The 23,812-nt window shown below is 35.3% G+C and overlaps 1 protein-coding gene across 1 annotated transcript in view; it reads left to right on the top strand.

Annotated features, from left to right (window-relative positions):
- LOC136042632 (WD repeat-containing protein 82-like) overlaps positions 1 to 23,812 on the top strand; it is a 43,869-nt gene that overhangs the window by 9,273 nt on the left and 10,784 nt on the right. Inside the window, exons 2-5 of the mRNA XM_065727597.1 lie at positions 3,640 to 3,737; positions 10,314 to 10,380; positions 17,538 to 17,754; positions 22,212 to 22,367. Of these exons, the coding sequence (XP_065583669.1) occupies positions 3,640 to 3,737; positions 10,314 to 10,380; positions 17,538 to 17,754; positions 22,212 to 22,367 (538 nt within the window). The remainder of the gene's footprint in view (positions 1 to 3,639; positions 3,738 to 10,313; positions 10,381 to 17,537; positions 17,755 to 22,211; positions 22,368 to 23,812) is intronic.

Below are 23,812 nucleotides of genomic sequence, written 5' to 3' on the forward strand. Positions count from 1 at the left end.
CAGACGATTTTGAGAAATACGGGGTGGGGAAGGAGGCCTAGTTGCCCTCCGATTTTTCGGTTACTTAAAAAGGCAACTAGATCTTTTAATTTTTAACGAACGTTTTTATTAATAAAAAATATACGTAACTTAAGAGTTAACTTACGTAACAAACTTTTATATTCTTATATTTTTGATTATATATATATATGAGGGGGTTGGTCCCCTTGTTAATAAGTCGCTATTCACACTAAATCTTGTTTTGTCCCAATTCTTTAAGAATGACCACTGAATCAGAAAGACTATAATTTCAAATAGTTGAAATTACTTAAAAAATTTTTAGCATAAAGAGCGAAGTATTTGTCTCCTCCTAAATACCTCGCTCTTTATGCGAAAGTATTTTTAGAACCCCTCATATGCGTAATAATCTTTGTTCGTTTTAAGTTTTAATGCTTCTCCTTACTTTCAATTGAAAAAAACTTTTTCATGTTTATATTTTCATTGTTTTTTTTAATAGTAATGCTAGAAAATTCTGCGCCCTTTTCACTGAATTTCTCTTCCTCCATGAAATATTCCTCCAAGGAAAGATCCTCCCATGAACTCCACACCCAAGCCAAAAAAATCCCCCTGATAACGTCGGCACACTTCCCAGTAACCATTACTGTATGTAAACATTGGTCAAAGTTTGTAACTTGCAGCCCCTCCCACAGGGACTGTGGGGGGTAAGTCATCCCCAAAGACATAGTTATTATGGTTTTCGACTGTGTGGAACAAAATGGCTATCTCAAAATTTTGATCCGTTGACTTTGGGAAAAACATGAGCGTGGGAGGGGGCCTAGGTGCCCTCCAATTTTTTTGGTCACCTAAAAGGGCACTAGAACTTTTCATTTCCATTAGAATGAGCCCTCTTGCAACACTCTAGGACCACTTGGTCGATACGATGACCCCTGGAAAAAAAAAAAAAACAAAACAAATAAACACGCACCCGTGATTTGTCTTCTGGCAAAAAATACGAAATTCCAAATTTTTGTAGATTGGACCTTGAAAATTTTTCTCCAGGGTTCTTTGATACGCTGAATGCGATGGTGTGATTTTCGTTAAGATCCTATGACTTTTAGGGGGTATTACCCCCTATTTTCCAAAATAAGGCAAATTTTCTCAGGCTCGTAACTTTTGGTGACAAATGCTAAATTTGATGAAACTTATATATTTAAAATCAGCATAAAAGTCCGATTCTTTTGATATATCTCTTAGTATCGAAATTCCGTTGTTTAGAGCTTCGTTTACTATTGAGCCGGGTCGCTCCTTACTATACAGTTCGTTACCACGAACTGTTTGATTAAATTAAAAAAAAAGTTTTTCAGCTGAAAGTAAGGAGCAACATTAAAATTTAAAACAAATATAAATTATTCCATATGTGAAGAAGCTACCCTCTCCTCAACAAATTGCTTAAAAAATAACATAGTTGAAAATTGTTCAAGGTTATAGCAACTAAATAAATTTTAAGGACAAATCTATAACTTCCAAAAAACTTTAATGTCCCATGCATTTTGCCATATGCCACTCTTGTTTTCACTGTTTATCCATATATTGAATCAATGATGACGAAATTAAGCATTAGAAAAACACTCTAGAAATATAAAATTTGGTCTCTATTTTTCCACCAAAAAAGAGGAGGGGAGTAAAGTCCGGAAGAAGAGCCCTCAAAATGTGTTATAAACATGCGAACATGTGAAAATGTGGTGAGCATTTTCACTCAACTACCTATTAAAAAAAAACATTCTCTAAATATAAAATTTGGGCTCTATTTTTCCACCAAAAAAGAGGAGGGGACTAAAATACGGAAGAAGAGCCCTCAAAATGTGTTATAAACACTAAATTTGCATATTATAAAATATGAATTATTTTCTTAACATGTTTCTTCTCAACAGCCTCAACTCTTGGAAAAATAATGACAGTACAAATTCAGCTAAAAATAATTGAGCCCCAATTCTTACTGTAACATAACATCAATTCAGAAAAAAAAAGAAAATTGGCCTATAAATATATATCCTTAGGCATTACCTGGCCTGTTAATTATTTCACATATAATGCTGGGAAATCAAACTTTCCTCCATGGGAAATTCTCTCTCCCACAGGAAAGTCTCTAAAGTAAAGCTCTTCTCAGATAAAATATCCCTACCTACCTACCTAGAGAATACCCACTGGATAGCTCCATCATCACCGAAAATCCTATAAGGAAATTTCCTGTTGACATTTTCCAATCATATAAGAAATCCTCTTCCTTAGAAATTTTTCCTAGAAATTTCACTATTCTCAGTGTGTTATTTTACATCAAAATTCAAGTCGTAGCTCTTAATTTTTTCTTAAAAAGAGAAAAACTGGTTTTTGAACTGGTAGCCTCTCGATTTACAGGTAATTGCTGTACCACAAGGTTATGAGCTCTACACAACAATTACGAATACTAAAAGTGGGCAATATAGAAAAAATTCACAACTTTTGGTCCTTTCATCAGGGGCTGTGGAGTTTTGTTGTCCCCAATGGCATATTTACTGGACCAAACAGCTATTTTGAACAAAATGGCTATCTCAAAGTTTTGATCAGAAGATTTTGGGAGAGGGATCTCGGGGGTGAGGGAGAGAGGCTAGCTTTCCCGTCGCCCGTCTTCCCTCAAGCCCCCTCCCCAGAGTTGTCTGATCAAGATAACTGATCAAGGCACGGCCCTCTATAGTCCATGAGGAAAGAGTTGTATGTTATGCAATTAAAATTATTTTATAGGAGAATAATACCTAACCAATTATCCTGGAAAATCAGTAGAATGATCATTTTAATGAAAATCAAAAGTTCTAGTACCTTTTTTAAGTGAACAAAAAGATTAAGGAAAGCTAGCCTCTCTCCCTCACCCCCGAGCTCCCTCTCCCAAAATCTTATGATCAAAACTTTGAGATAGCCATTTTGTTCAAAATAGCTGTTTGGTCCATTAAGTATGCCATTGGGGACAACAAAACTCCCACAGCCCCTGATGAAAGGACCAAAAGTTGTGAAATTTTTCTATATTGCCAACATTTAGTATTCGTAATTGTTGTGTAGAGCTCATAACCTTGTGGTACAGCAATTGCCTGTAAATCGAGAGGCTTATTTAAAAAGACAGCGCAATATGTATTCATATGTACTTTAATGGAAGAATGAAACTCTACAATCTCTTTATCATTTTCTCTCAACATAGTCGACGAAGGTGGTACTTTGATTCCGGTTGTTGATGCAAGGGTAAGAGGTATTTGGCAAATCTCATTCCTGGAAAAACTATACCAGTCAAAGGGATTATTAAAATTCCGTTTTTTAGGGTTTCGAATTTTACCTGTTTGAATTTTGTTTTTTGTCCTCTCTATTGGATTGAAGTAAATGAAGAGATAAGCGGTAGGTCTAGTAATTAGATATAAGCTGTAGGTCCATAATAAAAAGTCTGTATTAGTTTTGGAAGAGTTGCCTATCCTTCAAATACAAAACTAATAGTTAGTAAATGTGCTCCCCAATAAAAGGCAATATGAAGCTTGCTGTGCTTTTATTTTATTTCAGACGTTATTGCTAACAGTCACTCTGTATCGCTTCTCTTTTACATTTTTATTGCTAATATGATATTACAATATAATTTATTTCTAGGCAAAAACGGACTGTTAATAGCAAAAAGTATGGAGTAGACTTAATCCATTTCACACATACCAGAAATACTGCAATCCATGCCTCTACAAAAATTGACGGTAAATATTATATATTTTTTGTTGCTCTATTTGTACTTAGCTGACTACCTGGCATTGCTTGGGATTGTTTACCGAAATTGATGGTTAATATTTTTAAGCCAACTAGTTGTTTTCTGGAATAGTTGTTTCGCTATATTTGTAATTAGCTGAATACATGGTATTGCTTAGAAATATTACCAAATTATTGCTAAACATTACTTCTATTTTATTACTTTATTTGTTACTAGGTGATTTTCTGATATTAATTGGGAATTATGCAGTGGCTTATTATGTACTTTCAGTGTTTCACGTCTTGATTTTTTTTTTTCTAATTTTAGCGTTAGGAATTTCGGAAAGCATGCTTTAAGTTTAGTAGAAAAGATGAGGGGCTTCTACAAGAATTAAAATTACAGATCGTATGGAAATAATAAGAAAGTAGAAAAAGCATAAGACCTAAAATATGAATTAAGGAAGTGGGAATTTAAGACCATAGATGAAATTGCTGAGGATTTGGAAGAGACAGCCAGATGGCACAATAGTAACATGTTGTATTAGTATATAATACTAATAATAGTAACAGTTAGTATATAATATAGTAAGTACATAATAGTAACAATTTTAGAAAGCATGCTTTAAGTTTAGTAGAAAAGATGAGGGGCTTCCACAAAAATTATTCCAATGACAGATCGTACGAAAATGATAAGAAAGGAGAAAAAGCATAAGACCTAAAGTATGAATTAAGGAGGTGGGAATTTGAGACCATAGATAAAATTGCTGAAGATTTTAAGAATAGTAAGGCATAATAGAGACATGGCCAGATGGCATAATAGTAACATGTTGTATTTGGATATTTAAAATTTGAGAAGGAATGACGAAACCTGACCAGCCAAAGTTAACGATAGGAATGGAGCCACAATGGAACGTGTTGCAACTAATGCAAATGGAATCTAGAGATTCATTGTGGGAAAAAGTCAAAAGATATCGCTTCAGAGCTGCTAAGTGAGAGTGACTGGACCAACCATTTCACCTGCGGATTTTCTCCTCCTGATCCAGTGTTAGAAACCCGCTATGAATCACTACTAGTGGATAGTCTAGTTGATACTCAATCAGATATTGGTTTCGTAGTCACAGCCTCTGATATTTATAGTGCTATCATTCGTCTTCGAAAAAAGTTCTCGCGTGGCTACGATCAATAATGTGGTTTTCATCTATTACATGCAAGTGATAAGATGCTGCAGTATCTACATTTGTTTTATCAAATCATTTTGAATTCTGGTATTGTCTTTGATTCTTTTTGCGTTGGTACAGTGACTCCTGTTCCGAAAAAAGGTAAAGATAGCCGGCCATGTTGTTCCTATAGACCTATAACAGTTTCTTCTTTTCTATGTACATTTCTGGAGTTATTAGTCATTAAGGATGTAAATAAGGCATGTTCAACTCCTGGCCATCAGTTTGGATTTAAGGAGGGCTATAGTCGGGAACACTAGGATTATATACTTGCCAACGTTCTGATGGATATAGAGAATAGTGGCGAGTTTCTCGTCCTTGCGGCACATGATGTGCTTTTAATTCTAGTGTACATTCCCATTTGCTGAATAGTGCGTGACAGCGATGTCTCAATCGTTCATTTGTGTGGGTATTTAAAAATCTGTATGCAAGATTATGTGCTGTTGTGAAAGTACCTACTGGTCATGGCTACGTAATGAGTAAAGCCGTAATTCGAGTTTGGAAAGGAATCCGCCAGGGTAGCGTAACTTCGCCATCATTGTATAGTAATAGTGTGGTTGCACCCCAGAATAAGGCTAGAATTAGTTTTGTTTTTAAAGGTTTGGACCTTCCCGTACTCATTTACGCTGACGATATCCTGAATTTAAGTAGAATTTTATCGTCTGTGGAGGAAAATTTTTCTCTGCTTAGTATTGCTTTTGGCAAATCTGTCGGTGATGTTGGATGTGTACAGTTAGGAAATCAGAGTGTTCAGTTATCTGCTTGTATTAAGTATCTTGGTCTCCCGATAGGGGATAGTGTAAAAACGACAAGGGCTCTCCTTATCTCTCATCTAAGTGAGAAACTTAGAAAAGCGTTTGGTGTGAAGCTAGCTACAGCAGGCGTATTCTTGTCCATGTGTACAACGCTTTTGCGATGCCTCATGTCCTCGCATTGACTCCATTTTGGAATGTGTTTACGGCTACTGATAAAAAGACTATTAGATCTCTATATTTTCATTTTGCGAAATTTCTCTTGTGTGTACGCCTATGGGCTACAAACAAAAGACTAGTGTCAGCCTATTGGTTAACTGAGCCGCTAACCGTGTCTGAGAAGCGTTGTGGTCGCTATTTTTCTAAGCTTTATAGGACAAACAGTCTCCATCCTGTTATGTGTTTCTAGAAATATTAGAATCTAATCTTTGTAGAATATATATCTCTTTGTGAGTTTGTTCTTTGTTTTGTTTTTTGTTGTTGTTTTTTGTCATCTCATCTACTCTGTGTTGAACCCTTGTGTTTTTTTTGGGGTAAAAAAATTTTTGATTGATTGATTAAATTAGTAATAAGTAAAGAGTTAAAGAAAGAAAGGCAGGACATTTCGAGAATATGCTAAACCATCATGGAGTTGCAGGAAATGACATAGAAAAGAATGCAGAATTAAAGGTTTCACAATAAATTTCTAAAATTAGTAACGACGTTGGTGCTGACAGTGTGGTAAATGAGTTTTGTTAAATAGGGTGGCTGAGAAGTAAGAGATATATTGCTGCAAATTACGAATATGACTTCACAAAAGGGGAAGTACCTAAACATTTTAGGTTGGTTTAAATTAAATCCTTCACAAGAAAGGTGACAAGAATTTTGGTAACTATAGAGGTATTAGCTTAGTTCATATAGGATGCAAATTGCTTAGTATGATGATACTGTTTAAACTTAGAGATGCTGTAGATAAAGTTTTAAGAGCAGAACAGTGTGATTTTAGGAATGGGAGAGGAAACTTCGGTCAAATTTTCATTCATGGATTATTAATTGAGAACTGCCTGAGTCGTCAGAACCCTCCAGTTAGTAGCGGGAGCATTGTGCATCCAACAGCACAGGTATTGTTTTGAATCTCGGTCCTACCACTTTTCTTTAAGCTAGTGTATATTTGGCAAATTTACTTCATCCTTAATGAATTCACATAGGTAAAAAATTGCATAACAAGCACCTTTGTCTTTAAGTGAATTTGCCAAATATACACTAGCTTAAAGAAAAGTGCTAGGTTTTATATTTTCCTAAAAGTGTTTCTTTTTACTAACGCCTTAAGTTAACTGCATACAAACGTCGTTTCTTAGCCTAGGTATCTACCGTCCTAAATAGGTTACAATCACATAAACATCTGGGTAACATTGTGCAATCCCTCCCGCCTTTGCTGAGCGTGGGAATACCCACCCCTCCTCCTGAGTCTTTTGATTTCCCTTTGATATCAGAGTCCCAGGTGTTTTTCAAATTAAAAAGGCTTAAAAGAACAAGCATTACCCCTGTAGATATTCCCATTGATCTCATCAAAGCATTTCCAGATTATCTTAGTGGCCCCCTAACACTCCTTTTTAATCAGGTGACAAAAACAGGTGAGTATCCATCAATTTGGAAAAATGGGTTCATTACACCAATACCAAAAAAAGATGCGCCCAATGATTTTTCGGGTGTCCGACCGATCACTATGACACCCATTTTTAGCAAAGTGTATGAAAGTTTTGTTGCAGCATGGCTGAAAGACCGTATTCTGGACAAAATTGATCCAAGGCAGTTTGGAAATATGCCAAATACATCTACATCTCATTACTTAGTAAGTATAATTGACAGTATTTTGCAAAAACTCGATGAACCAGATTCTTGGATTAATCTTATTGCAATAGATCTAAGAAAAGCTTTTGATTTAATTTGCCACAAAATTCTTGTAAAAAAACTTCTTGGACTAGGTGTAGATTCATTCCTTGTACGTTTAATTGCTAGTTTTCTTTCTGGTAGATGTCAACGGACAAAATATAAGTCCACCTACTCCGACCCACTGCCCATTTTTTGTGGAGTTCCCCAAGGTACCCTCTTGGGACCACTTTTGTTTCTTGTCATAATAAATGATTTGGCAACAACACTGGACGATCGCTGGAAGTATGTCGACGATCTGTCGCTCATTGAATGTTGTCGGAAAAACCTACCAAGCAGAGCAGGTTCATTAATGAAAGATATATGTCAAGAGGCAAAGGTGGACAAAATGACTGTCAACTTTGATAAATCTGTAATTTTAACATTTTCTTTTTTAAAATCTGCGCCAGTTTTTAATCCACCTATTCCCAGCGCCAGTCACGTGACCGAAATTAAACTGCTCGGCGTTCATATCACTTCAGATCTGAAGTGGAATAAACATGTTGATGGCATGTTAAAAAAAGCTAATTTGGCTATCAGGTCTCTAAAGTTGTTGGCTCGCCATGGAATCCCTGCACCACACCTCCTACGCATCTATTTCTCTTTTATACGTTCCACACTTGAATACTGTTGCCCTGTATGGCATTTCGGGCTAACTAGGGAACAGTCGGACCGGGTTGAGAGGGTGCAATACCGTGCCCTCCTAGTAATCTCAAAAGCCCCGAAAATACCGTACATATCCCTCCTTAATCAGTTTCAACTTCAAACCCTTCAATCTCGTCGTTTAAAACTAGCCCTATCCTTTGGTAATAAAATTTTGTCCAGCCCTATACACCGAAATATCCTTCCTCCCCAACATCAACCGGCACGGGTAAGGCCACTCAGGGCCGTTGCAGAGCCTGTACCAAAACTTCAACCTGTGACTGTGTCACATGCTCGTTATGAGCTTAGTTTTGTGCCCTCGTTTGTTAAGTTGTTTAATGCTGGATCGACTTTTTAATCCGGATTATTGTTGTTAATTGTATTATTATAATTTTGTGTATATTTGTTGACTTATTTTCGTGTGTATGTGACAATTATTATTGTTAATTGTATATATTATTAATTTTGTGAATGTTAATTTTGACTTGTCGACGAATTTTTGTGTGTGTATGACAATAAAAACTAATAATCGGCTCTGTCCGTCGAATGTTTTTTAAATAAAATGAATTTGAATTTGAATTTACATGCTTATACATGTACTTGTTTATGTACTATAGGATTACAACTATTAAATATAATAATAATAATTTATTTCTTACCCACAACAACACTATAAAAGTATTAAAATGTGGAGTACAAACAACTAAATACACACAAAAAAAGCAAAACATACAAAAATGAAAAGGAATGACAATAGAAATGTTTTACGTTAATACAAAAAATTAAATAAACACACAAAATAACGAGCTACGAAAAAAAAATGAATATTAGATACACACAAAAAATGAAATTTCAAAAAACACAAAGAGAAAAACAAATACATACACAAAGTCAACGAAAAAAACGGATAAGACGGTGGCGAGGGGATAGGCGCGCAGAAGCTGTACTGGAGAGTTGTCTGTGAAGAATCTCCAACTTTAAAGTTATGTCAGGAACTGAGAATTATGCATTGATTATGCATCAATAGGTTTTGATCAAATAAAAATACAAATGTAAAAATCCCAACTTTCAAAAAAGAGTAAGAATGCATTAATCGATTGGTAATGACAAATTTATGCTCGACTAATGAAACAGTAAGTCTCAAATTATTGATGTGACAACCTATCCGATTTCTGATATGTTTGTTTGTGCTTGGAGGGGAGGACTATCATGCTACATCAAAACAAAGAAGAAGAAGAAATGACGAAGTATAAAGCCAAACAACAGCGAAGATAATTTTTCAGCCAATCAAAGAGAAATACGAAGTAAAGAAGTACAGATTGCACAGTAACTTTTAAAAAACCTTTCAAAAATTTGTTTGTATGCATTTTTGAGTCGGACAAAAATTTTGGTTTGGAGGATTCAAACTCAATCCCCCCCTCTGGATACGACCTTTCTCATAAGTGTAAAATTAATCAGCCGTAAAGACGAATTCCATGACGATTTACTCATTTTACTGATTTTTTTTTTACTGGAATTAAATTACTGTCTATAATTGTTATATGTTTAATGATATATAGTGCTTGTATTTAACTATAGATGCTTATACTTTTTGTGTGTTAGAAAATAATGCTCTATTAAATAGAGCATAAAGCTTGACTTGTTTGCACCTATTTTGAATCTTCTTTTGAATTATTGTACATTAAAAAAGCTACCAAATTTGTTAATCTGAATTGAGTTTCTTTTTCCTAGAATAGCCTATCAGATAATCATGTAGCTATCAGGCTGTACAACTCGGAAGGTCTGCAATGAACATTGACATCTTTTCTTTTACTGGACTTCATATTTCAGTTTTTTTTTATTTAAGTAGGATTTTATTTTAAACAAATTGACAATTTATTTTAAGAACAAAATGGCCAACACGTTGTGGATACCCTAAAATAGCATCTTTATTAATTGAATAGCTTTAGAAAACATATTTGTTATATATGCCATTTTTCGCTTTTATGTAATTATTTCAGCGTTAACCTTTAACTGCCTGTAAGCTGTGTGCTTATATGGTTTGATTCTTATTTACCCTTTTTTTCAGATACGGTTCGATATTTATCTCTTCATGATAACAAGTACATTAGATATTTTCCTGGACACACGAAGAAGTAAGTTTATCTTCTTCTAATTTCTATTTGTAAATATCCTATAGCTTGTGGGATGTAGCTTGTATACCCTTTTTATACCCTTTGGCTCGTAGTTTATATTAGCCTGTACCTTAAAGAGCTTGAATTGACCCAGACTCCGATGTGGTATGACTCGGACCTTAATTTTTATTTTTAAATAAGTTGGAACGAAATCCAATAATTCTTCCCAATATATACCCTGATGACAAAAACTTTGGACCCTTCCCCCTCCCCCCGATATCGGTCAGAGACACATCGTAACCTCGAAAGATACGACTAGGAAATTAGCGGTTTCTATTTCAGTTCATTCGGGTCTATTAAAAAAAATTATATTAATTATTAGCAAATTAGCGAAAGGTAGACACTGCCATCTAAGCTATGCGTTAATAAGGATATTATTAACATTAGTCAAGATTAAAAACTTAAAAATTATCTACAAAAACATCTTTTTAGAAAGACAAGCTCAAATTTTGTTCCAATTCTTTAAGATTTGTCCCCGAATCACAAAGGGTTTAATTAGAATATATAGCTCTTTTGAAGGTATTAAAAAAACTTTAGCGTAAAGAGCGAGGCATGGACGAGTGAGAGAACGCTCCTTATATATGTAATAATTTCTGTTCATTTGAAGTTTTAATGTTGCTCATTACTTTCAGTTGATAAAAACTTGTTTTTTGTTTAATTTCTGATCGTTTTTAAATAATGCTGGAAACTCCGGTGCCCCCTTCGAGAAAAATTACCCTCCTTCATGAAAAATTCCTCCATGGAAAAATCATCTCACGTAACCTTCTCCCCCTGACCCCCACATCAGAAACAATACCCCCTGAAAGCGTCTGTATGCTTCCCAATAACCAATTGTATATGTAAACAATGGGCAAAGTTCACAACTTGCTGCCCTTCTCCCGGGGGCCGTAGGGGATTAAGTAATCCTCAAAGACATATTTTATTACAATTTTCGGCTATGCTGAATCGATTCAACTACCCTGGGAAAAATTTGTCAATGCTTCCTTCCAGAGAACATTATGTGGTCGTTTCTGATTTTTCAGGTGGCAGTACAACTTTTAAGCTACTTCGTCTTTTAACACGACAAAATGCTACATACTACATACTATTTGTCTAAAATTGAATGTCTTCCACCGAAATGCAAAGCATTGATAGCTGTCCGACAGAGGCCGGGTAATACCTTGCTAATTCAAGCCATGTTAGATGTTGACGACTGGCATAAGATGTTTGAAGTGACATATCCACTGTCCAACCTCACTTTCCAGCTGGATTAAACAATAAGCGGGTAAAAAACTCAACCGGTGGTCTACCATTTCATTTGTCGGAAAAATATGGTCAGTATTGAGAGTAAGAACAGCGAATATTTCATTACATGGAAGAGGGTTAAACTGTCATTAATCGACACCATCTGGCACAGTAAAATGAGCTGCACGTTTGGAGGCTGTTGAGAAGTATGTCGTTCCCCAATTCTTGCATTTTGTTGTAACCTTTGACATGCAAGAGGGTTAAACTGTCTATAATCGACACCATCTGGCACAGCAAAATGACCTGCACATTTGGAGGCTGTTATCCCGGTGAACCAGTACGTCGTTCCCCACTTCTTGCATTTTGTCTTAACCTTTGACATACAAAACGTTTAAACTGTCTATAATTGGCACCATCTTGCACAGTAAAATGAGCTGCACGTTTGAAGCTGTTGTCCCGGTGAAGCAGTACGTCGTTCCCTACTTCTTGCATTTTGTCGTAACCTTTGACATGCAAGAGGGTTAAATTGTATATAAACGACTCCGATTGGCACAGTAAAATGAGCTGCAAGTTTGGAGGCTGTTGTCCCGGTGTAGCAGTACGCCGTTCCCAGCTTGTTGAAGTTTGTCGTAACCTTTGACATGAAAGAGGGCTAAACTGTCTGTAATCGACACCATCTGGCACAGCATAATGAGATGCATGTTTGGATGCTGTTGTCCAGGTGAAGCAGTACGTCGCTCCCCACTCCTTGCATTTTGTCGTAACCTTTGACATGCAAGAGGGTTAAACTGTCTATAATCTACACTATCTGGCACAGTAAAATGAGCTGTACATTTGGAGGCTGTTGAGCAGTACGTCGTTCCCTACTTCTTGCATTTTGTCGTAACCTTTGACATGCAAGAGGGTTAAATTGTATATAAACGACTCCGATTGGCACAGTAAAATGAGCTGCAAGTTTGGAGGCTGTTGTCCCGGTGTAGCAGTACGCCGTTCCCAGCTTGTTGAAGTTTGTCGTAACCTTTGACATGAAAGAGGGCTAAACTGTCTGTAATCGACACCATCTGGCACAGCATAATGAGCTGCATGTTTGGATGCTGTTGTCCAGGTGAAGCAGTACGTCGCTCCCCACTCCTTGCATTTTGTCGTAACCTTTGACATGCAAGAGGGTTAAACTGTCTATAATCTACACTATCTGGCACAGTAAAATGAGCTGTACATTTGGAGGCTGTTGAGCAGTACGTCGTTCACCAGTTCTTGCATCTTGTCGTAACCTTTGACATGCAAGAGGTTTAAATTGTCTATAATCGACACAGTAAAAAGTAGCTGCACATTTGGAGGCTGTTGTCCCGGTGAAACAATACGTCGTTCTCCACTTCTTGCATTTTGTCGTAACCTTTGACATGCAAGAGGGTTAAACTGTCTATAATCTACACCATCTGGCACAGTAAAATGAGCTGTACATTTGGAGGCTGTTGAACAGTACGTCGTTCACCACTTCTTGCATTTTGTCGTAACCTTTGACATGCAAGAGGGTTAAACTGTCTATAAACGACTCCGTTTGGCACAGTAAAATGAGCTGCAAGTTTGGAGGCTGTTGTCCCGGTGTAGCAGTACGCCGTTCCCAGCTTGTTGAAGTTTGTCGTAACCTTTGACATGAAAGAGGGCTAAACTGTCTGTAATCGATACCATCTGGCACAGTAAAATGAGTTGCACGTTTGGAGGCTGTTGTCCAGGTGAAGCAGTACGTCGCTCCCTGCTCCTTGCATTTTGTTGTAACCTTTGACATGCAAGAGGGTTAAACTGTCTATAATCGACACCATTTGGCATAGTAAAATGAGCTGCACATTTGTAGGTTGTTGAGCAGTACGTCCATTTCCCAATTCTTGCATTTTGTCGTAACCTTTGACATGCAAGAGGGTTAAACTGTCTATAATCGACACACCATCTGGCACAGTAAAATGAGCTGCACATTTGGAGGCTGTTGTCCCAGTGAAGCAGTACGTCGTTCCCTACTTCTTGCATTTCGTCTTAACCTTTGGCAAAGTTGTTTGTGTTTCACGATATTTCTTATTAGAGATCCATTAGGCTACGAGAGATCCCATGATTTTAAGAATGTGTGTGGCGTTCTTCAACAGCTTTGTCGTGGTTCCTGAAGTACATTTGGCCATATGAAGGCGGTTCAATAAGTGTTGTCGCCCTGGTTTGAACATTCTTTGTCAAAGGGGCACGGGTTCGATCCCTATTGTAGCCAGTTATTTAATTTGGGAGAAGGGTCAGTGGCGTGACTCTGTAAGCTTAGCCAGAGTCGACCCAGTTATAAATCGGTAACTGGCGAAATCTAGGGAAGGTAAACAGGAAGGGTGAGCGAAATCACGGGATGGCTGACCCCCGACCCCCATTGCACTTCCTGGCTGAAGGGCCACGAAACGGAGATCAGTATTGCCGGTTTGGACCTTGATTATCTAGTGCTGTCATACTTACTTACTTACTAAAATATTTCTTTCTTCTTCACTCTCATTTTTGACACGTTCTGTTGCTCTCTTTCGCGTGTCCTCTAGCCGCAAGGGTATTTATTCTTTGCTTTCTTTTTTCATATTTTCTTATTATCGGTGTCGGTTGTCTTCTTAAACCATTTTTCTTTCCTCTTCATTTTGGATTTTCATTATTTCAGACAGTTCCATTGGGAATTAACGTCTTCCGCTATGTCTTGTCGTGTTTGATGGTCCAAAATTTCTTCTTGTTCTAAGTTATATGAACTTTGAATAAGTCAAAATTGCGTGTTTTTTTTTTTGTCGTCCTATTGGTATTTTTTTTACTGTGATATAGGTAACACTCTATACTTAGCTCAGTTTAATTTGGTTGAATTTTTTGAAGATTAACGTGCTAGACTAATAAAAGCTTTTAATGGTAAAAAGGAACAAATGGTAAAAAGGTAAAAAAACAAGGAAAAAAAGCTTTGAATGGTAAAAAGGAAAAATTTTTGCAATTACCTTTCTTTTAAAGCAATTGTGCCTTATTAAGAAACTATTCTAATATTTCAAGGGTATTAAGCAAAATTTTATGCTTATGAGGAAAATAGTAGGTTTAGGATTTTAAGGAAAATTCTATTTTATGAGTATTATTTTTAGTCTATTGACAACTGATAATTTATCCTAGAAATCAGTGATTTTTGTATTATCGCTATAATATGTATGCAGCCTTTTATTCAACTTTTTTTTTAATTCTTTTTGATCCTCGTTGTCATAAGTCTTCTTAATTGCAAATGTTTTTTCCTTCACTTTCGTTTTTGACTTGTTTTGATTCCTGTTATCGCGTATCTTCTAACCGCATATTTCTTTTGTCTTCATTTTCGATTTTCATTTTGGATTACTTCAGATATTTTTTCAATTCCCTTTGCCTTAGCTGCTTCGGTATATCTAGTCTCATTTGATGGTCCAGGCTTTTCATTTTTACTCATTCTGAATTTATGTTGTTTGGTTTATTCTCTTGGACTTTTCACCTTTTGTAGTTTAGGTGGACGAAAATTTCCTTTTTTCCCCTAAGAATCATCATTTGTAATAATTATACAGTAATCTTTTAGCGTCAATAAAGGGTAAACAGGAAGGTTGTGCCATAAAAAGGTTTTACTCATCTTTATGCATAAATTGGGTTGTTTACGGTGAGACTTATGACCTCTATTATCACCAAAGGCTATGGTAGATGATGGTAGCCAATGATGGTAGATGACTTTGGATAGCATCTCTATAGTGAGGTAGCTTAAACAAATTAGAAAGAGGCGTAGCCTACTGAGTTTTGAGAGAACACGAATGCTAGATATTGGCTACTTTTATTTGATTGTCAAGTGTACAAACAGTACAGCACAAGGGGTATAGTGACTCAAATGAGACAATCATTAACTAGTATATGGATTATTAATTAAACCATGCACACTTATAATTACCAAAAAAAAAAATTATCCCAAATCCGGTGGTGATAAAAAGTTTAAAAGATTGAGACCACTGTAACATAAAGCAGGGCATATATATTGTATGCCCTAACCAAGTATCCTCTTTCAAACAGGGAAGTGCTAATTAAAACATTCCAACCCTCAAACAGCCCGTCCTATAAGCTTGCTGTAATATGGTTATTTCAAAACTCCTTTTCACAATAAAATGGTTATTTCAGAACTTTCAAGCTAATTAGTTTTATTTTGGTGTCTTTTATTTGGTTTTATTAAGATATGTTTCTGACTCTTACGTGATCAGCCTTACTACAGGAAGGAGGAATGGAATTCTTGTCACAATCTTTAATGCTTGGTTTAGCTATTTCAGATGGCGATAAGCGAGGCAGTAGCCTGGTCTCTGTAGGAAGCAAATTAATCAGTACGATGTTAATTTTTAGACTAAGAGATGGCGTAGGTAAAGTTAGAAAACGAGATCAGAATGGTTTTAGGAATGGTATAGGATTCGTCGACCCAATTTTCGCTCTCAGATTAATATATGAGATGTTTCTAATTGGCTTAGTCACCAGACCCTTTAGTCCTCAGTTTTGTGGATTATGAGCTAGCGTAAGATTCAGCCGATAGAAGTTTCCAAATTAATGAGTTTTTATATTTTATGAGTTTAGGGTGGAAGATTAGATTTTAAATTTGATCATGTAATTGCTAATACTGTAAATTGCTAATACTGGGAATAAGGGAACGGGAAGAGGTAATATAGGGTAACGAGAAGATCAATTGAGTGGAAAGTTACTTACCTGGGTAGTATTATTAGTAAAGACATTAAATGCAGCGAAGATGTTAAAAGCAGAATAGCCAAGGTCTAGGGAGTTTTTTAAGGTAAAAAATAAGCTTGGATGAATAGGGAAATAAGTTTACGAACCATTGGAAGCTGCAGGGATGACAACGTCAAGTATGGTTATGAATCGTGGGTGCTCCGAAAAACGGAGAAGAATTTGTTAGATGTGTCTCAGAGCTATTGTCTTTCGGGTTGTTTCGGGTTTTCATCTAATTAACCATATTTCAAATATTAAACTTTACAAAATATGTTTTTCAATCCTGCTTTCCAGAGCTATAGTAAAAGAAAAGTGGAGATGGCTAGGACAAGTTCTGCGGTTGAAGAATTACAGATTGCCTAGGATCGTCTCTATCACCCTAGCATCTAGGGCCGTAAATCCCAAAGTGGGGCACATGCCAAACCGATAGGGTATGACAATACTTTGGCGGGTCACGGGCAGGACGTGCACCCTTTGGCTGACTATACTTTAGAGCCTTAAATTAAAAAGTTCTTCGTGTGAATCACGTCACATTCATATGCAGTTAAAGAGCTAAAAGAAACATGATATTATTGGACTGACGTCATAAATCGTATAAAAGGTGTTGTCCAGATAATATTTTTCATTACTATAAAATATACTGTGATGACGACTCAAAAAAGATGCTAAGTTATTAGCCTTTAAGCTTCCGTCAGGTATATACACGTACAACTTGAATAACAAATTTAAATGTCATGAACGGGGCATCAGGATTTTAAGAATGTCTAGGTGGAGAATGGCACAAAATTAGGCGGCAACCACTAATCTAGAGTCAAACGAAAAAGCTGGTTGTCCCCGGATAGGGTGGAATGATATCAAAAGGAAAGATTTAAGAGAAATTGGACGTTTTGGGAGAGTGTAAAAAGGGGAGCTTTGAACATATAGGAATGAAGGAAATGCCATTGTAGCTGTGGTGAGGGCAGGCTCTGGAGTGAATCGTTACTAATAGTATTAGTAATTAGTTGTATTTTTTCTTCTCTTTTAGTATTTTATTCTTATTTTCTTTTCTTTTCTTTTTTTTCTTCTTTCTTCAACAAAAGAAGAGGATGGAAAATGATATCGATTCAAATTGAGTTTATATGAAACATTTCTTGATTTTTTAGAGTGGTTACCCTTTGTATGTCACCCTCGGATGATATGTTCCTATCTGGTGCTCTTGATAAAACATTGCGTCTTTGGGACTTGAAATCACCGAATTGTCAGGGGCTGATGAACCTCACTGGTAGACCTGTGGCGGCTTTTGACCCTGAAGGTCTAGTATTCGCTGCTGGGGTTAATTCTGAATCAGTCAAACTTTACGATCTTAGATCTTTTGATAAGGTAATTTTTTATTGTACTATTGAAATCGAAGAAAAAACATCAAATATTTCTTTTTCTCTTTTTTACTTCGTTTTTTATGGCATTTGGTATTAACCAAGTGACATATAGCAATCGCAAATTCTGTCGGTTCCGGTTTTGCTACTTTAGGCACTTCCAGGTAAGCAAGGACGATGAAATTTTTCAGGCGAATCAGGGACCGGACCAGATTAAATTAGAAATAGTCGTTTTCCCCGATTTGACCATCTGGGGGGAGTGGGGGGCCGGTTAATTCGGAAAAAGTAGAAAAAATGAAGTATATTTAACTTACGAACAGTTGATCAATTCTTAATGAAATTTGATGTTTGGAAGGATATCGTGTCTCAGAGCTCTTATTTTAAATCCCGATCGGATCTGGTGACATTGGGGGGGGGATTTAGGAGGGGGAAACCTAAAATATTGGAAAACACTTAGAGTTGAGGGATCGGGATGATTTTTTGTTGTAGTATTGAAAGTGGAGAAAAAACATCACATATTTCTTTTTCTCTTTTTTACTTCGTTTTTTTCTCTTAACGTTTTTGTTATTGCCTTTTACTTATAATTTTGTTTCCTCTACTAGTTTCCATTTTCTTTTTTTTTGCTAGTTAAACATCGATACAGAAAAAACAGATTATAGATCAATTGATAAGGTAATTTTTTCTCGTTTTCTTTATCGCTGTGTCGAGACAAAGTAAACGCGAAAACTTTCCTTTTCTATTCCTTCCAGTTTTTCATTTTTCTATTTATTTCCATCTTTCATTTTTTCAAACGTGAATTTAGAAAAGAAATTTGTCAAAGGCGTCATGGGTATTTAATTAAGTTCTGAATCTTAGTCTATTCTGAAATTTAATCGGAATTTGATCTTTCGACGAGACAAGTTTTTGTTTCTTTATCTTTATGTTTGTCCCTGAGATAAGCTGGTCATTGGTAATAAAATCGCAATTTAAATGGGAAGGGGGGTTGTAGGTTCGTTTGGATCTGAAATCAGGTGCTTCAAAAAAAAAGAAAAAAAAATTGAGCAAAAAATTTTTGGTGCAACTAAAAAAAATTAGTCATTTTAGATCAAATCATTGTTCTTCCTGTTTATTAATACTTTTGATGGTCAGCCCACTAGCGAACGCTTATTTGATTTTTACTAAACATTTTAAGTCTAATAGAGTGCTCGGTCATCGGTAATAAAATCAGAATTTAAAGGGGTAGGGAGATTCCAACTTCGTTTGGATCTGAAATCAGGTGCAAAGTTAAAAACTATTTTGGGTCAGGTCTGCACCTGAATCGGCCTATGTCCGGCAATGCAAATAAGACAGTTAAAAGAAAAAATTTAATAATTAGAAAGATCTGGATATTTCGATTGCACGTCCGGAATTCATTATCAACGTCAAACATTATTTAAAAAAAAAATTATTCAAAAATATGGATAAAAAGGAACAAAAAAACAAGCAAACAAAACAAACAAGCTTAAAAAAAACGCTCCTCGGGATATAACAAAAACTGTACATTTTGCGTACAAAGATAAAAAAAAATACTAATTCATTAGTATTCTTGTAGTAATTGCAGTTTTTTTCTTAGTCTATTTTCTTGTCCTGATAACGATTTCTTTTCTTTCATTAGCCGGATATCCACTAAACTTAGTGCTTCACAATAGAAAGTGGCCTTTCTCAAAGTAACCACTTTAGACAATCGGTCAGTTTTCTTTTAGATCAGGTATATTATAATTGAGTGTATCAAACGTGTGTCGTAGGTCAACACGTCTTCTGCGCTCCATACAATTATGTATAGAAAGTTTCTCCGGTCCTCGCTATCACTTCCGCGATTAGCTTTCTTACTTGGGGATTCACCCTCACTGGAATATGATGTTTTTTTTTCGACGCTTCGGTGGATTTCTGTCCACCTTCTGTGAAAGTGATAAAGTGCCTTACTCCCAGATGTAACAAGTAGCTGGGCACTTTTCCTCTGAGCAGGTCTGCATGTTTTGACTGCACGTCCGAAATTCCTTATCAACGTCAAAAAATATATAAAGAAAAATATGAAAAAAAATATTTAAAAAATTTAAATTATGAAAAAATATAGATAAAATGGAACAAAAACACAAACGAAAAACAAAAATAATAATATCTAACATTACAACTGTTCCCCCCTGTAAATAAAAAAAAATTCAGGATAACTATGCTGTCTTTCTGATAGGCTATATCAATAATATAACAGCGGGAACATCTTCTTTTTGGTGTTTACTGAAATTTAGGATAATGAAATAGTCTATTTATTTAAATAAATTACATTTTGACCTAGGTTCAAACAAATGTAATTAAATACAGGTCAAGAAAACTTTATTGTGCGCGATAGATTGCTTGGATCTTGTCGATCGATAATTTAGCCGAAGCGTGTTGTCTCTTTAGAGTTTTTTAATAAACTTTCACTCTTTTATATAAGATATAATACTTATATTGGAAAAAAAATATATAAATAGAAATTAAAAATGTCAATTCTTCATTTTTTTTATTTTTAAATAGAAAGGCAGTCTTGTTAAAGAAATTATTTTTGTATAAGCACAATCAGTGGTGTAGCTTTGGGGGGGATGCAGTCTGCCTTGTGTATTACGTGTCTGGAGGTGCCACGGAGAGAAGAGAAGAACAAAAAGGATTGGTCGAAGGTCATTTCTATAGTATATTACAATCACGGAAGATCGGGCTCTGATTTGTAAAGGCATCCATACTACCATCAGAAACATTGTGACATAAGGGGTTATATAGTGATTCTATTAATTCAAGTTTTTCTGAAAATGGCTGCAGAAGAAGTCAAAGTTAGCCCAGTAAGCTTTCTGAAAAGTAAGCGCTCCATTCCAGACCTTTGGCGCCATCTATTATTGGAACTTATCGTATATCAGCTGTACAAACCTTATCTATATCTATATCTCCAATTTAAAGATAAAAGAAGATGGCGCGGGAAACGCTGTACAAGATTTCGAGAACGCAGAGATCACTATCTACTTCATAACGGAGGCTACTGTATGCCAGTAATGTCTATAGTTTGTAATGACAGTGGAACAAAAAAAAAAAAAAAACAAAAAAAAACGAAGGAATGAGACACCCATACCCGACACTCATAATTATTGTACATCCCTCAGAACCAATACCATTAATGAGGCTTTTTTACTGCAATGAGACTGAACAACTTGGAAAACCTTTCTCCTGTATTAAAACTTGGCATTCTAACTGTCAAAATGCATTTTCAAAGTATGATTCTATGCAAATACAAGTTTCTGACGAATAAAGTGGACGAGTTAAAGCTTGTATTACGTATCAACTCCACACCACTAGCAATAATTACTTAGTGTTGGTATATTAGTGTTGTGGTATATTAGTTGGTATATTAGTTAGTGTTGGTATATTACAACGAAAAAACAGGTGCTATTAATTGAATTTTATTAATTGAATTATAAATAATTTATTGAATTATAAATAAATTATAAATATTTATTGAATTTATTAATTGAATTATAATTGAATTTTTATTCGATTTAGTTTAATTGGCTTTGATCTTTTGTTTTGTGCAAATTTTCTTCAGTTGGCTTGATTTTTGTATCTGAAACTCCAAGGATCAAGTAGACCAATTGGATCAAGCCAATTCAAAATTAAGTTCAAACTTGGATCAAAATCCAAGGATCAGGTAGTTTACGAAAAGAAAGTTTTGGCTGAAAATGAGGTTTTTATTGGGTAGTAAAACTTTTTATCGAGCAAAATTGAAACTTAAAACCCCAAGTACCTGGGTAAAATGGGCCTTTGCTCAGTCCTTTATTATTTAATAGTGGTTTCTGGTCTTTTTGATTTTAGATTAACCCAAAATTGTTTCTGATAATAGCAATTTTTTGTCTTTTTGATTAACTGAAAATAGTTTCTGATTATTTATTTAAATTTTTGTTTGATTTCCGATTCAAGTTCGATGTTCGATTCGGTTTCCTTTATTGTTTAATAATAGTTTCAGGTCTTTTTGCTTTTGGATTAACCCAAAATAGTTTCTGATTATTTATTTAAATTTTTGCTTGATTTCCAATTTTAAGTTTGATGTTCAATTTGGTTTCCTTCATTGTTTAATAGTAGTTTCAGGTCTTTTTGAATTTGTTTTAACCCAAAATAGTTTCTTATTATTTATTTAAATTTTTGTTCGATTTCCGATCCAAGTTCGATGTTCGGTTCGGTTTCCTTTATTATTTACTAGTAGTTTCAGGTCTTTTTGATTTTGGATTAACACAAAATAGTTTCTGGTTATTTGTTTAAATCTTTGTTCGATTCGGATTCCTTTATTGTTTAATTGTAGTTTCTGGTCTTTTTGATTTTGGATTAACCTAGGACTTTAGTCGTGCTGGTCTCAATTTTGATATGGCTCTTTACTCTTCTTTGAAAAGCTTCTTATACCTAATCTCATGAAACTGAAATTTTTTCAAGGGTCCATTTGCTACCTTCAAATTTTCACAAGAGAAAGACTGCGACTGGACTGGCCTCAAATTCAGTCCTGATGGCAAATCTATCATGATATCAACCAATGGCTCTATCATAAGATTAATTGATAGCTTTGATGGTCGCCCAATTCAAACATTTACTGTGAGTATTCTTTCGTAGGATTATTATTATGTACCTGACCTGGTTTAGACGTTTACCCGTTTCTTGAAATAGTCAATCTGTCTAGCGGTTTGCCAAAAAAACACTCTTGAATCATTTTCTGAATACTCGACTGGTAAATCATTGGAAAAGCAGTCATCTGAAACTTTCTAAATATTCAGGAATTGATATTTGAAACGATTCCTGAAAATATTCATCAATCTCTGGAACTGTCGGTCAATTTTGAAGAAAGTATTTTCGGAATGTGGACAAACATTGTCCAGAAATTTTGCTTAATAGTTATTCCATAAGGTTATGTCAATAGCTATGTCATAAGGCTAATGGATAGCTTCGATAAATAGCCAATAAAACGTTGGGTGTAACCATTCTCTGCCATGAGTTTGGTTTAGTAGTTTTACCGTTTGCTCATGCGCAATATTTGTAAAACGAAGGAGCGGCTTGTGGATGAAAAATCTGACAATTTTTTTTTATCACAAGATTGACTTAAGCAAGTTGGTTAATCGTAGTGTAAGTAACACCTTTCCTAACAAGATTTCTTCAATGTTTCAATAGAAAATTGTTCATTTATATGGATTAAACTTTCAGAGCTTATCAAAAATCAATAGTTAAGCTGGCTCTACCAGGGCCGTATCCAGTGTTTTCTTCGGGGGGGGGGGAATAAACGTTAAAAACCCATCAAGTTTGTTTAGGCCTATATTCATTTTTGTTAAGTTTTTACCAGTCAGACTAACATTTGGGTGGGGGGAGGGGGGTCAAACCCCTTACCAACCCTACCCCCGTCCCCTGGATAAGTCCTTAAACTCCAGATTTAATAGCTGCTTCTAAAGTGAATATTACACATCAGAAAATGCATATTATAACTGGACATTGTCGATTAAATTATAAAATTGGAAAGGTTAGAAGTTGAGAACCGAGAACGTATTTGTGATGAAAGTTTTTTGGTTTTGGAACTATGACTCCAATCGCTAGGTATTGATTTACCATTCTTTTTCCTAATTCAGTAGTGTCTGACAAAATGTTAGGGAAATGTTTGAATAGGTTTTTGTATTCTACTAGAAGACTGGTTTAATGGTTATATTTCATTTTTACCTTTGATTGTGGCATTTAGAGGTTTCATTATTCCAGTGTTCTTTTTAAGTGTTAGTTCATAGACTATTAGTAGTAAAATATTTGTATAAATTTTAATCACTTAATAAAAATTTATTCATTCAAGTTGACTACTGGAAATTAAAAAAAAATTATGAAAGAAACAAAATGCCAGTGGATCCCAAACCATTTACCTCACAAGATCAAATTTATCATTTTGAGCAAAAAACAGCAGTTTTAATAGAAAGCAGAGAAATGAGGAGTTTAGAACATTTAGGTTAGTTAACGCTTCTCCCCCCCCTCCCAAGAAAAAAAGAATCTAGAAAGTTAAAAACACCGAC

Source organism: Artemia franciscana, unplaced genomic scaffold, assembly GCF_032884065.1.
Source record: "Artemia franciscana unplaced genomic scaffold, ASM3288406v1 Scaffold_1633, whole genome shotgun sequence".
Taxonomy (NCBI): Eukaryota; Metazoa; Arthropoda; class Branchiopoda; order Anostraca; family Artemiidae; genus Artemia; species Artemia franciscana.